The 15,059-nt window shown below is 56.5% G+C and overlaps 1 protein-coding gene across 2 annotated transcripts in view; it reads left to right on the forward strand.

Annotated features, from left to right (window-relative positions):
* The window catches only part of Man1c1 (mannosidase alpha class 1C member 1), a 128,718-nt gene extending 116,804 nt beyond the window's left edge, over positions 1-11,914 (forward strand). Inside the window, exons 9-13 of one of the 2 annotated variants that reach the window (XM_060379323.1) lie at positions 5,657-5,876; positions 8,375-8,547; positions 9,243-9,384; positions 10,396-10,511; positions 11,133-11,914. In XM_060379323.1, the coding sequence (XP_060235306.1) occupies positions 5,657-5,876; positions 8,375-8,547; positions 9,243-9,384; positions 10,396-10,511; positions 11,133-11,156 (675 nt within the window). In that variant the 3' untranslated portion in view covers positions 11,157-11,914. The remainder of the gene's footprint in view (positions 1-5,656; positions 5,877-8,374; positions 8,548-9,242; positions 9,385-10,395; positions 10,512-11,132) is intronic. The other variant, XM_021643213.2, reaches the window with a different exon arrangement.
* The last annotated feature ends 3,145 nt before the right edge of the window (positions 11,915-15,059 follow it).

The following is a 15,059-nucleotide window of genomic DNA, read 5'->3' on the forward strand; positions in this document are numbered from 1 at the left end:
GGGCTCCGAGGCGAGGTCTTCAGCTGTCATTCTGGAAACCAGAGGTGGCACTTCAGGAAAGAGAGTGACAGCCAGGACAGGGGGCCACACACTCCTGCTCATCCTCCCCATGTGGGTGCGAGCTGAGATTCGGAGACAGGACGCTTGCCCAAGGCCACACAGCACTGATCTAGCAGAGCTGGCGTCACCGCTGGTCTGTCGTGGGGTGTGGAGTGAAGGGGAGGGGCAGGCTGGAGTGAGTCCCCCGTCCTAACCCAGAGAGGAAAACTTAGACTAGAAAAGGGAAGTTGGGTAGCTATGGATGCTACACCGTTGAGCCCAGTTGAAGGGAAAGTGCGTGCAGGGGCTGGAGAGATGGCTCAGTGGTCACAGCGCTGGCTGCTCTTACAGAAGATCTGGGTTCACTTCCACATGGTGGCTCACAACCACCTGTTACTGCAGTTCCAGGGGATCCGATGCCCTCCTCTGACCTCCCTGGGCACCAGGGCACGCACAGGGTGCGTGAGTAAAACACTGTATGAATAAAACACTCATACACAGAAAGCAAAACTAATGAATAAAAAATGTTTGTTAGCTTTTTTGAGACAGGGTTTCTCTGTGTAGCCCTGAGTGTCCTGGAACTCACTCTGTAGGCCAGGCTCATAGAGATCTGCACGCCTCCAGTGCTGGGATTAAGGGCACGCGCCACCACCCTAGCACGGGCAGGCTCTGGGCCCCAGCTCTCTCATGAAGTTAGCTGGATTCTTTGTCCAGCCTCCTCGCTCTGAAACATCACCTCATGTCCTTTAACGTGAGCTCCTTCCTCCGCCTCCACCCTCTCTCTACATCAGTTCCTCGCCAGCTCCCCTTACTCCTAGCGTTAGCCATGTGGGTGAGCCTCTCCTTCACCCGCTGGGCCCCTGCTGACCAGGACTGTGTCAGTCACCAGTCAGTCAGCACTTCCCTCTGGCCCCTCGCTTTCTCAGATGCACCAGGCCGTTCCCACTCCAAGGCCTTTGTACTTGCTGCCTCTCTACCCAGAATGCTATTCAAACGGCCAGGTCCTTTAGACTGCCCCACCCTTCACTCATGCGATGCTGAAACGACCTTCCAGGCCTCTCTGTCCCATATCCAGGCTTATTCTCTTCTTCGCTTGTAACGGAATCTGAAATGGTAGCTTGGCATTTGATCCTCCGCAAATACCGTGTGAGTTCTCGAGAACTGACAGTCCTGTCTCCTTGTTCACCCCATATGCCTCACACCTCGAGCAGATTGGCATGTGGTAGGCATGCGGTGATTGTCACACGAACAAGTAGGTGCTGGGTGATGGATAAGGAGAGTGAGCTGGTGGATGGGTGGATAGACCTGAACAGCTGCATGGAGGGGTGGCTGGACAGATGGACGAGTTCGATTGATTGATATAGACAGTTGGACAGATGGATGGATGGACGGATGCACGGGTGGGCGGCTATATGGGTGGGTGTATGCATCATGGGCAGATGTGAACAGTTGGGTGGGTGGGGTGGGTGGATGGACGGATGGATAGATGACTGGATAGGTGGATTGGTGTGGGCAGCCAGACGGGCAAACGGATGGATGGACTGATGGACAGATCGGTGGGTGGATGCACGCGTGGATTGACGTGAGCAGCCCGAACAGTCAAGGAGGTCTGTAGATGAGTTGGTGGGTAGACAGATGGACCGATGGGTGGACCAGTAGATGGATGGAGAGCATGTTGATGTGGCCAGCGGGATGGAGGGACCCTTGCACGGATGGGTTGATGGGCAGAAGTTAGATATGGATGGGTGGGTGGCTTGAGGAATACGTGAGTGGGAGCTGGGTGAATTAAGGCGAGCAGATAGGCGGATGTGTTGGGGGAGGAGCAGACTGGCGGGAACAGTTGGGTGGATGTGTGGATGGACAGTGGCTAAGCACCATTTGATGGCAGGAGCCTGCCCAGGAACGGCAGAGCTTACAGAAGCACACTGACAGACCTCCGGAGCCGTGGACCTCTTAAAACTGTGGGTTGGGAAATCTCAGGGGTGAGATTTCTCTGCCTGGCAACCTGGTGTCAAGCTCTGTGTCATGAGACAGTCCATCTCAGCCACTTCATCTCGGCCCTGTCTGCCCTTGGCCTGGGCCGGCGTCCCCTGGTGGAGGAATAGTTTCTCCTCGTCCTGCAGCTCTCTGCAGAGTAAACACGAGGTTAACGGGCGCACTGACTCCCAGCCCTCAGGGGCACACCGTGGTTGCAGCTTCGAGGGGAGAGATGGCCATGAATTATTTAAGCAGTCTGAGAGCCTCAGAAAGCATGGCTGAGTAGAGAGGCCTCTGCTCCCGCATTTGATCTTCTGTAAGGAGCCTGGGGCCGCAGGCTCTGGGTGAAGGGCAGGCCTCTGGCAGGTCTAGGCCTTTGAAGACTATTCTAGCCGTCCTTTAGCCTTCGGAGACTCAGACCTCCTCTCCGGCTGTACCCCAGCAATGGTGTCTGAACCTCTGGGGTGGCCCAGGGATGGTTCGGTGGAGCTTCCCAGAGATCCCTGTGCAAGCCAGGGCTGGGAACCTGCAGGTTCAGCCTGTGCCCCGGTGGGGTGGGTAGGAGGGTTCAGCTCTCCCCCCCTTCCAGATGCACCTTTGAGTGTTGTAAGAAGAGGGCCTGTAAGGAAGCCAGCGAGGACCTCATCACGGTCACTTCCTCTACACAAATATAGCTCCACCTTAATGAAATGGAGACTTGAAAGACCTAGACTCCCGGAGATGCCTGATGCTGACCCGGCTGTTCCCATCTGCACTGGCTAGCTGCAAGTGACTTGGGTCCCTGTAGGAGGACCTGCTTGGGTGGGCTTCCTAAGAAGCATAGGAAGGAACTGGCTGAGACAGGCACCAAGCCAGGTCACAGTGCCCTCCTCTTCCTGTGAGCTTGTATTCCCCGTACAGATGAGCAAAGTGAGTCTTCAGGAAAGCCGTAAGTGGCTCAGAGACACCCAGACACCTCACACCACCACCACCAAACTCAGCCCCTCCATACCGTGTCTTGTGACTTGAGCCTTATCCTGGTACCCTACCACCAGCAGCCTGAGTCTCACTCCAGGCTTTAGCCCAAACTACAGGAGAGGGCTCAGTCTGTAAAGTGCTCGCTGCATTCAGGTGGGTGACCTGAGTCCCCCACAGAACCTACTGAAGAGCTCAGCCTGGTGGTGCGCGTTTGTAATCTCAGAGCTGGGGAGATGGGAGGCAGAGATGGGGGCTCCTGAAGGGCCTCATTGGCTAGCTAGTCTAGTCTAATCAATAAGCCCCAGATCCCAGTGAGAGACCCTATGTGAAAAAAAAAGGTGGCAGCTGGGTGATGGAGGCTCTGGCTTAGAGGCAGGAGGATCTCTGAGCTCGAGGCCAGCCTGGTCTACAGAGTGAGCTCCAGGATGGCCAAGATTACATAGAGAGACCCTGTCTCGAAAAACAAAACAAACAAACAAAAACCCCAAGGTGGGCAGCCCTTGAGGAATAGCTGTGGCCGGCCTCCGGGCTCCACATACGTGTGCACACATTTCAAACATCCCCACACATACACCGGTGCCCACAGGAACTTGCACATATGAACACACACAGGGAAGGAAACCGGATACTTCTGTCTCCACCTCTGCTCGCCTCTGTCATAGTCTGAGACACTGAGCTGTACTTCCCTCTGAGAGGCAGCTACCCAGCCTGTGGGAGTGAGTGTAGAGAGAGCTGTCTCCCAGCCTCACGGCATGGCGTCCCGGCATCTCCTCACACGTCTGTTTCATCACACCCAGCACGTAGGTAGGTCCTGGGGCCCTGGATTCGCCAAGATGCCCAGTCCCTGCAGTGACCCTTCACAGAGCAGCTGCCGGGAGCCCGCTCTACCCAGGAACCGGCGCTGAGCCCGGATCGGCCCCGCCTAGCAGCTGGTGGCGCTCTGGACCTCAGCACGCTCCCCATGTGGAGCCTGGTGCCCTAGCAAGGCATCTCATCAGCCTTTCCCCATCTGCCACTCAGCAAGGGTCCTGCGGCCAGCCCCCAGCCCTGGCCCTGACAGGAGAGAAAAAGGAAAAAAAAGAAATGGATCCAGAAGCCAACTCCATCTCCATGGGCCAGGTCCCGGCTCTGGCTGGCGCCTGTGTCAAGCGACACTCCGATAAGGGGGTGAAAGCACTGTACATAGTGGAGAGGCAGGAGGAGGGAGACCCCTCCAAGGATGGCAGCACACTGGGGGAGGCCTTCCAGGGCTCAGCATGCAGGGTGAGGGAGCAAGAGACCCCTCCGACCTCACTCTGCAAAGCCGAGCACCCACACTTTCCTCTCTTCCTGTCTGCTGAGCACAGTCATTTCTATGTGCGTTTAAATCCCCGCGCCCAGAGCGAGGCCCATCCACAGTGCCACTGTGTCCCCAGCCCGTGGTCCCCAAAAGACCCTGGGCCTCTTGGGATATCCAAACAGGGAAAAGAGCAGTGAGGCGGGGAAGGATGTGGATAGAGGGTGGGGGACAGGCTGCAGAGGACTCATGAGTGGCATTTGTTGGGGACTCCGGTACAAAGAGACAAAGCTGACGTGGCACAGAGAGCACATGTAGCTTGCCTGGTGCCACACAGCTCAAGTGATAGAAAAGAGATCTGAACTCACAGAATGTGTGCCTGGGAGTCAGTTTAGAAAACTGGTCACACCTTGGGGCCCAGATGAGGGTGCCTTCGATGCCTGAAGCCCTTTCTACAGTGGTGCTAAGACTCTCTTGAGGTTGCCCAAAGGCCCGTGATACGATCCACTTCATTTCAGAGTGGAGTGAGGAGGGACACTGTGGAGGCAGAGGACAGTAACTTCTCCGAGGGACCAGTTAAAATCAGGACTCACAGGCCTGTGGAGGCCAGCTTCGGACCGTGCAGGCAGCATCCAGCTTCAGAATTCTGGGAGCTGTCAGCAGGGAGCAGAAGGCACCCCAGCTCACGGTCATTTCTCCTTCGTACTAAAAGGAGCCTGCGGCGCTAGCAGAGGGGACAGAGCTTCTGTGGGTGACCAGGCGGGAGAGAGCAGTGCTGAAGCCCCCGATGAGACACAGGGACCTTCCCCCCACAAAGACCGAACCCCAGTGCCTTCTGGATGCTGGGGCCCTTATACAGTCCAACAGCCTTGGGGCCAAGCCCTTCTAGCAGAGGGTGCGGTGGAGGCAAAGTTTTGTTGATCATCATTTTATTCGTCCTGATCATTGTTGAGTTTGGAAATAGGAATCAGGTGGACAAGTTTGCACACAGGCGTTTTTACCTGCAGATCTATCTCACTGATCCCCATTGTAAAGATTTTTTTTTTTAAAGTGTTCTTTAAAGCATTGATTTATTTCAACCTTTAAAACTTGGTTTCGGGTGTGTTTGTACACCACGTGTGTGCAGTGCCTGCAAAGGCCAGAAGAGGGCGGCAGAGTCCCCAGAACTGGAGTTACAGGCTGTTAGCTGCTCCGAGGGTGCTGGGAATGAACCTGGGGACTCTGAAAGAGCAGCCAGCGCTGTTAACCTCTGAACCATCTCTCCAGCCGCAAAACGTAGAGTTAGAAGGCCTGTGTTGCATCCCAGCTCCCAGCAGGACCCCTCCGCTGGCTCTAGGGGACCGAGGGCCCTGCAGAGCGGCCGTGCCACCGTTTCCTTGTAGCTCACTTGTTTCCTTCCCTTCCCAGGCCATAGAGACCTATCTGGTGAATGTCTCTCCTGGGGGCCTCACCTACATTGCCGAGTGGCGAGGGGGAATTCTGGACCACAAGATGGGACACCTTGCCTGCTTCGCAGGGGGCATGATCGCCCTCGGGGCTGAGGACGCCAGGGAGGACAAGAGGGCCTACTACCGAGAGCTTGCCGCCCAGATCACGAGAACGTGCCACGAATCCTACGCCCGCTCAGGTAACCCTGCAGGGGAAAAGCAGCACCCAGCACCCGGCCAGACACTGAGAAGCACTGGCTGGAGCAACAGAGTGGTGTGGGGGGAGGGGCACTCTTCGTACCATCTCCCCCAGGAAACTACTAGAATTTGGCTGACAGGCAAGCCCTGCCTGCACTGACTGTTTCATGTCCGGTGCCTAGAGGTGTCCCTACTGAGCCTCCCAGCACAGATGGGGAGTCCCAGGCTCAAAGGGGACTTGGCCAAGGTTCCACAGGAGGCAGGGATTGGAGGGTCCTCTAACACCCACAGGAAGATTGAACCCTGCAAATCTCCTACCTGCAAGGGTACCTCTACCTGTCCTCTGCGCCCCTCGCGGGCTCTCACCCCATATCCAGCCGCTTTCTGATTCAAGACCGCCCAGCGAGCTTGAAGAGCTGTTTACATACCCCTAGCACTTATCAAAACAGCTGAATAGTCTGTCCGGGGGCCATGAGCCCCAACCCTCCTTTTGTGCTTGGTGACACGGTCAGCCCAGACAGAGGGGACTGTCCTAGAGAAAGTCTTTGTAAATGTGAGTGGCTGAGCCAGGCCCTGACAGCCAGCCCCCCCCCCCCCCCCGCATCCCCGACATTCGGCCTCAGAGCCACGGTGGAGAGAGGTGGAGGAGAGACTGAGCTGTGCCGGGGGCCTCGAGCCAGTGCCTAAGCGGCCCTGCCAGAGGCTCTGACCACAGGAGCCCAGCGGCGAGTCTCAGGGCTGCTCCTAGGAAATTACATCCTCCGTGCTGGGCCTGAAATCCGGCCCTGCATTCTCTTCTCGGCCCTCGCTCAGCCAGGGCCGTAAACAAATGGGACGTCTCAGGACTGATAATCCAGAGCTTGCAGTTTGTCTGGACAATCACCCAGGGCTGTAAAAGACAGCGGCTTAATGGAGCATATTGTCCCAACCAGCCCGGCTCCCCCGCCTGCTGCACAGCCGCTACCTCCCTCACCCCATTAGCATCTTGGCAAAAGCGCTGTTTCCCAGTGGCAGAGCCTTCCTGCCATCTGGGGGGTGTGGGGTAGAAAGAAGCTGAGCCCAGCTGACTCCTCAGAAGATAAGCTCCAAAGTGCCCAACAGGAGGAAATCCCCCACCCTGAGGCCTCCTTGGGTCCAAGGCCAGACAGGAGGGAGGCCATACCCGGGATTAGAACCCGTGCCCTGCCCGTGACCCACTAGCCTGGACAGGTATGCAGGCAGGAGAGGCACAGCCCAGCTCAGCCTTGACTCGCTGTGTGGCCTTGGATAAAATGCTCAGCCTCTCTGATCCTGTACAAATGAGAGAAGGATTGCCCTTAACAAAAAAAAAAGAGAAAGGAAAAATTAAGGGCGATGATCATGCAAAGCGCCCGGAGTAGCCCTTGAAATCTGCATTTTGGTCCTGCAGAAAAGAAAATGGCAGCAGACTGTCTACACACGAAACCTAGACCTCATCAGGCCCATCCCCCTCTGCCTAAGCAGGTGCTTTCCAGGGCTCCTGTCTTAGTGAGGGTTTCTACTGCTGTGATGGAAAACACAGTGAGCAGAAACAACTTGAGAAGGAATTTACTTCATCCTAACAGTTTTCAGGCCACACCCATCGCTGAGGGGAGGCCGGGCAGGAACCTGGAGGCAGGAGCTGGAGGCAGGCCATGGAGGGGTGCTGCTCACTGGCTTGCTCCTCATGGTTTGCTTGACCTGCTTTCTTCTAGAACCCAGGGCCACCTGCCCAGGGGTGGCAGTGCCCCTGTTGGGCTGGGCCCTCCCCCATCAATCATCAATTAATACAATACCCCACAGACTTGCCTGCAGGCAAGGATGGAGAGAGGTCTCATTGATAAAGAGTGTCTGTTGCTCTTCCAGAGGACCCAAGTTCAATTCCCAGAATCCACATCAGGTAGCTCACAACCACCTGTAACTTCAGTTCCAAGGGATCCACACAGACACTGGCACTCACATGTCCATACATAAACGTCATTAAAAATGAGTTTTAAAACATAAGATTTCCTCTTCCCAGAAATGTCTAGATTCTTGTCAGCTTTGACAAAAACCGACCCACGCTGATGGTCCAGTCACAGCCGTTTTCTTAGGTGGCTGTGGATGTGTGAAGGGAGGGGCTGGTGGCATATTAGCATAATGAAAGATCTGCTAAGTCCTAGACCCCAACTTTTTTTAGGGGAAGGGGCTAAGACAGGTCTCAAGATGTAGCCCTAGTTAGCCTACAACTCGTGATGTAGACCAGGCTGGCCTCAAAATCAGAGATGAGCCTGCTTCCGCCTCCCGAGTGCTGGGGTTGCTAAACTGCTCAAGTCTTTAAGCTTCGAGGAGCTTGCTGTGGAGGCTGTGCAGCTTGACTGACGCAGCCTCGAGAGAGGCGACAGGCAGGCCTGCCCCATCTCAGCCCTCTGCCCAGGCCGGCTAGGTATCCAGGGTTATCCTAGACAGGGTCCGGAGGAGTCGGAAGTGGCGGTTGTGACCGGCTGCTGATCTGTTCCCACAGACACCAAGCTGGGGCCTGAGGCCTTCTGGTTCAACTCTGGCCGGGAGGCGGTAGCCACACAGCTGAGCGAGAGCTACTACATCCTGCGGCCCGAGGTGGTGGAGAGCTACATGTACCTGTGGCGGCAGACACATGACCCCATCTACCGGGAGTGGGGCTGGGAGGTGGTGATGGTGAGTGTGGGCTAGCGGGTGTCCCCGGGAAGCCACAGTCAGGGACTTTGGAACTCAGGGACTACAGGAAGGACTGGAATGGTGGAGTTGAGCAGAAGGCAGCAGCTCTGGGGAAGTGTTCCTGAGGCAAGGCTGAGGTTGCTGAGGAGGGCCTCTGAGCAGACTCAAGGACAAGGCTGGTGGCCACTCCTAAAGTACCATCTAGTTGCTCTGCCCCGGCGGCCCTGCTCCTGGCCCCAGAGCCTGCATGGCTTGCGTGAGGTGCCTCCTTTGAAGCAGGGACAGCTGGCAGCCAGCAGCTCACCCTGCTCGGTCTCTAGCAACCCTCCAACCCCCTACAGTCTTCCCTCCATCTCACTCATTAGAAACCTGGCCCTCCCAGGGTGTCTCAGCCACTGTTGCTGCGAAGACACTCCAGGACCAAGGCAACTCTTATAAGGGGAAACACTTAATTGGAGGCTTTCTTACGGTTTCAGAAATTTGGTCCATTATCATCATGGCAGGGGGCTTGGCAGCAGGCATAATGCTGGAGTAGTGAGGGCTACATCCTGATCCACAGGCAGAGAGAGAGAGAGAGAGAGAGAGAGAGAGAGAGAGAGAGAGAGAGAGGGAGGGAGGGAGGGAGAGAGGGAGGGAGGGAGCACCTGGGCCTGAGAAAGGCTCTTGAGATCCCCAGTGACACTTCTTTCTACAAGGTCACACCCACTCCAGCAAGGCCACACCTCCTAATCCTTCTCAAAGAGTTCGGCTTTCTTCGACTAAGCATTCAAATAGAGGAGCCTGCGGGGCCCCATTCTTCTTTAAACTGCCACACAGGGCTAGACAGCAAAGACAAAGGTAGTGCTTCCAGAAAATTCTCTGATGGGTGCTACCTCTTCTGTCCCTCTTCCCACAAGCCCCTGGGCCCATGCCAACAAGAAGTCACCTGCTTTGGGGACAGGCTATCCTGGCAGCACACGTTCAGGGTGGAGGACTGGTTATATTTAGGACGAGTCCTGCGTCTGCTTCCCTGAGGCCCTGGCTCCTGACCTTCAAAGGCCAAATGTTGTGTGCTCTTGGGCATCACGAGAGCAGACCGGGGGCCCATGCTGGATGGAGAAAAGAGCAGGAACAAGCATGAAAGGGTCCCCCGAAAGGCCTCTCAGCAGTGTCTCTGTCTGAGGGACCCCCCCAATGGCAATGATCCCATCAGAGCCTCCTCTGACTAGGTTGCTGAGGTGGGCTGTAATTCTGGTAAGATTTCGTGCAGTCGTCAGAGTGCCAGGTTTCTGAGGAGACCTTAGCCCCACACGACATAGGGTAAGGCCCCACTTTTTAAGAAGTCCAGAATATGCTCTTGCGGTTGGATTTCCAGGCAGCAGGGAAAGGGGGAAAGATCCATTTTGCCCCTTGTGACTGTAGCCAGAGCGGGTGGCCTGCCATCCCCAGCAGGGATGGCGGGGCTCCTGATCTCTGATCTCCAATCGAAACGCAAAGAGCCAAACTACATTTCCGTGTGGAGCGGGAGGCCCGCATCCCTCCTGACACTGAAGCCTTGTCTCCAAAGCTGCCAGGCTTCCGTCTCTGCTTTCTGGAACCCAGCGGCCCCTGCAGATCGCCAGCGACCGTCCTTGACCTCATCACCTCTGTGAAGGGGTCACTGACCAGGTTACCCAGGTTCCTGAAAGGTGAAGTCGGGGCCAGACTCCGACCAGGGAAAGCTCAGTTAACCAGGAAAGCATCAGGGCTGAGTTCCCAGAGTGGGTGGGTGCCGGACCCCCAGGCGGCCAGCCAAGGGTCGGGGCCTTTGTGGTGTTGAGTTCCAGCCAAGCATCTCCTCCACGAGCTAAGGCTGCCCCCTTCCTCCAGGCCCTGGAGAAACACTGCCGGACGGAAGCCGGCTTCTCCGGGATCCAGGATGTGTACAGCAGCAACCCCAACCACGACAACAGGCAGCAGAGCTTCTTCCTGGCCGAGACGCTGAAGTGAGTGCAGCTCTCCCGGGGTCGGGCCCTTGGCTCCAGCGTCACAGACAGGGAGCCCATTTGGGGTGGAGGCTTAGGGTCCCCAGCGCCACGCAGCAGGCCGAGCCTAATTCTTCCCAAGAGCCACAGTGAGGCCCACAGCCGTGGCTTCCCAGACCCTTCACCTGGTCCTTTGCCACTCAGCTCTTCTGAATAAAAGTCACCTCCACGTGACAATGACACCGTCCCCCTGTGACCTCTGCAGCCCAGCTTGGAGCACTTGGCAGTCTCCTGCCTGCTTCTGGCACAGTCAGCTGCCCTCCTCCCCCACCCCCATCCCCGCTACTCTCAGATCCTGGGCTATGCCTACATTTGGTGGTCCCTTCCAGGAAGTCCCCACTTGGGAGGCTGGAGTTAACACAGCCGGCTGCCTGGATGCCCCTCGGGAGCTTAACGGTAGCTTGGGAATGGGTGCAGACACTAGGCCATCGGACCAAGAGTCTAGATGCCAAAGTCTGCAGGGCCCAAGGCAGGGGGCAGGGCGGTCAGGCCAGGACTAAGCCAGCTCTTCAGGCCCCCGGCAGGCGGCCCTCCTCCTCCCCCAGGGCACTAACTACTCTCCTTCCCTCCCCCGCCACACAGATACCTCTATCTTCTGTTCTCTGAAGATAACGTGCTGTCGGAGGAGGACTGGGTGTTCAACACCGAAGCCCACCCACTGCCCGTCAACCACTCAGACAGCTCGGGCGTGGCTGGGCACCGCCACTGACCCTCCGTCTCCGTGCCCGAGTCTCAGGGATGCCTCTCCTTTCTTGGGATCCGGGACCGTTCTCAGAGCGCTGGGGACGGGAGGCCCACGGCGGGCAGCCCCTGGGTGGACGCGTCAGACGGGCGACTTGTTTTTCCTCTGTGAGGAGACAGGAGCAGGTGATGCAGCAGCATCGGCCCGGGCCACGGTCCCCGGGCCCGCACGTGCGGTTCCTCTCCACGGGGGGACTTCTGCGCCCCCACACTCGCTGTCACAGGGCCAAAGGACTGGAGGCTTGCGTGCCCACCCCATTGTGTTTGATTCGCTTCCTTTTTCCGTTCCGGGAGTTCGGTCTCGCTGGATTTTGGCTTCGTCCCCACCCCGCTCCCATTTGAGTTTTCTGACGATTATAAATATAATTTTCGAAATCACGCGCCTTCCGAAACTGCCTAACCCGAGGGGGCCGTGAGCGTCCCGTACACGCGCGCTCTTGACCCATCCGTCTCTTATCGCCTGTTACCCAACCTTGCCCCTCCCACCAAGTGTCATTTACTTTATCATTCGAGGAGGCGCCTCCCTTTAATTTGGTCCCAAATGTTACAAATCACTAATGCTATTTTCATTACTGTAATGGAAAAATATGTGACTAGAATAAAGGACTCTATTGAATAAGAAATGAGGTTGGACTCCTTGGCCGCCAGTGGCTCCTGGGAAGAGCGCTACAACAGTGTCATCAGGAGCAATCACCAGCCGGGGGCCCAGCCGAGGTGTGGTTTAGTAGTAAACCGGTCCAGCTTCTTCTCTGACTCTCCCTTCGATTGGCCCCGTAGATGCAGGAAGCGTGAAGCCGGCCCTTTGGGTAGAGTTGGGTGTGCATGCTCTGATGGAGGACTGGGAGGAGCCCAGAGAGGTGAAGCTGTTGGCCTGAGGTCACACAGCAAGGCAGAAGGGAGCCTTGCCTCTGGGACCTCCTGGCCACCCCGGGCCTTTGTTCATCTGCTGTCGACCAGCGATGCGTGCTGAGTGCATGCCCCGACCAGGTGCTGCAAGGCTGACCAAGGACAGAGCGGGCAGTGAGGTGGCCACCACCCGAAGTCAGGGGGCTCAGTCCATGTGGTGCCCCTGGGTCAGTGGAATGACTGGAAATACCAACAGGAAGACATGAGGCTAAGCCAACGATAGCCAGGAAGTGGCTCGAGGGTTAGGGATGAGAAGGTGACTTTTAAGCCAAGATAAATGGAAGCTGTAGGAAAGGGTAATGGGGTAAGATCTGCCAACCCAGACCCCCCTTCCCACCCTTCCTGGGCCCATCCCCTTTGTGACCTCAAAGGCCATCTGCATGGCAAGGAGCCAGGCCCCTACCCGGAAGTGCCACTTGCAGCCTGGACACAGCAGAGGTCCTGGGTAGTGCTGAGTCTTTCCCAGCCCCTTTGTCAGACTGTGCTTGTCAATCGGCCATCAGGGCATCGGGGCTCTGGGCCTGGTGACCCCTTTCCCCACCGCATGAGCCCAGGCAAGTCACCTCACCTCTCTGGGCTCTTTCCCACCAGCAGAAAGTCCATCTGCTGAGGTTGCCATGGGAACCAGTGCGATGTTCCTGATCCCCTGTGGTCCAGGATCCATTGCCCCCTTGTTCTGGAGGCTCAGACCCCCCCAGTCCTTCCTGAGCAGAGGTGTGCACGCACAGCCCTGGTAGCAGGAACCCCGGCCCGCAGAGCGGCAGCCACACGTTTTTATCAGGTGTCACAGAACGGGGTCCCCCACAGCATGCACGTCAAAGGAAAGGAGAAACTGGGTGCACACTGTAGGACAGTTAAGACGATTTAATCAGAGAGGAAATAGGGTCACCGCGCTACTCTCCGGAAAAAATACTGTTATATTTTCTTCTAGACCTTTTTGCACCTCACTGTATATTGTGAACATCTTCCCGTGTCAACAAATATACACGTATGTGTCGGCACTCTTCCTGGTCACGTAGTTTCCCACCGTGTCCCGTCCTGGTGCGGGGTATTCGGGTTTGTGTCTTCCGGGGCTCTCGGTTACAACTTAAACTAAAGCACGTATTGCCTTGCTAGTGAGTGGCTCCTGGGATCTTGGGAGTGAGGGGACAGCCAGGCCTCAAGAAGGACAAGAGAGCTGAAGAGATGGCTCCCTGGTTATGTGGTTAACCCTTACGTTCTCGAAGAGGTGACCCCTGGCGCCCATGTCAGGCAGCTCACAGCCACCTGTAAGTCCACCCCCACCGGATCTGTCACCTCTGGCTCCCACAGGCACCCACACACATATGGCAGACTCTCAAACAGACACACCCACACATACACACAAATTATTTTTAAAAAGATAAGAATGAGGATTTGGTGGCCACGGTTCCTCTGAGAGCCAGGGGTGGCCTTCCAGGTCCCCAACAGGATGGCTGAGGCCAAAGTACCCAAATCCCACTCTGTGCTTGTTCCACTGGACTAAGCCTGGGAGCCAGTGGCCCATAGCCAAGGGTGGAGAAGCAGCTTGTTTGACAGATCCACCAAGGCCTGAGCATAGATGTTCATCGAGGACAAACGGGTTCACCTACATAAGGGGCCTGGAGCTGAGTGGTAAGGAGAGAGGGCTGTGAAGAAGACCCTAGCTTCTCCTCCTCCCATAATGCCCAGCTCTTCCCTGGATGGTGACACTTAGAATGTCTCTCCTGCCAAAGTCCCCAGGCACCCTGCTGGGCCCATGTCACCTCCTTGTCCTTTGCCTTTCTGCTGGGAGCAACTTGTGAAAATGGCTACTTTAGCAGCCATCCTCCAGGAGGGCCTTTGCAGGTAAGGGAATAGCAACTTCTCAGCACAGAACCCCACACCAGGGATAAAAACAAGGAAGGCCTGAGGCCGACAACAGACCCTGGAGGCAGGACCCAGGCTACCCTGCCCTACAGCGGCCCGCAGCTCCCGCCCATCTTCACCTCACCGACAGCTCAGGGCCTGCCTTGGAGTTTTCCTCACCACCTGCCCAGGCCCTCAGCCCTACAGTAGCACCGTAAGCAGAGGGCATAGTCAGGCCGGGCTACCTCCATCAAACCAGATGGCCAGATGTGCTGGTGGTGTGGGAGGCAAGACTGGCGGCTGGATGGTAAGGCACTCAGTGCACAAGCAGGAGGACCTGAGTTCAGATCCCACATACCCACATAAGGGCCTCACTGGGTGGCACTGGGTAATTCCCAGAGCTGGGGGAGGGGGGGAGGAGAAGTGGGAAACCGGTAGATTCCTAGAACTCACTGGCCAACCAATCTAATCAAATTACTGAGGTCCAGGGAGAGACCCTGCCTCAAAAATATGATAGAGTGGAGGCCGGAGAGACGGCTCAGGGGTTAAGCGCAAGCACTGCTCTTCCACGGGCCCAGGCTTGATTATGAGCAGCTGTGTTGGCCCTTCACAGCTACCTGTATCTCCAGCTCCATATAATCCTGAGGCCTCTTCTGGACTCCTTGGGTACCCAAACTCACACAGACACACAGACGACACACAGAAAAATAAAGGAATTTTTTTTTTAATGGTGGAGAGTAATAGAGGAAGATCCTCAGTGTTAACCTCTGGCGCCCATACACGTATGCCCATGTGGGTGCATGCACGAATGTACATGCTTGCACACGAGTGTGTGCGCACACACACACACACACACACACACACACACACACACGGCAAAACTGGAGCTCCCCTGAGGTCAAAATGGGGTTCTCACGCCAGGGTTACAGACCAGTGACAAAGCATTATCTTAGTTTGAGCCGGGCCCTGGGTTCCAATTCAGCACCTTCCATCATGCTATCACTTGAGGGGGTGGCC

The sequence above is a fragment of the Meriones unguiculatus genome, chromosome 3 (genome assembly GCF_030254825.1).
Source record: "Meriones unguiculatus strain TT.TT164.6M chromosome 3, Bangor_MerUng_6.1, whole genome shotgun sequence".
Classification (NCBI taxonomy): Eukaryota; Metazoa; Chordata; class Mammalia; order Rodentia; family Muridae; genus Meriones; species Meriones unguiculatus.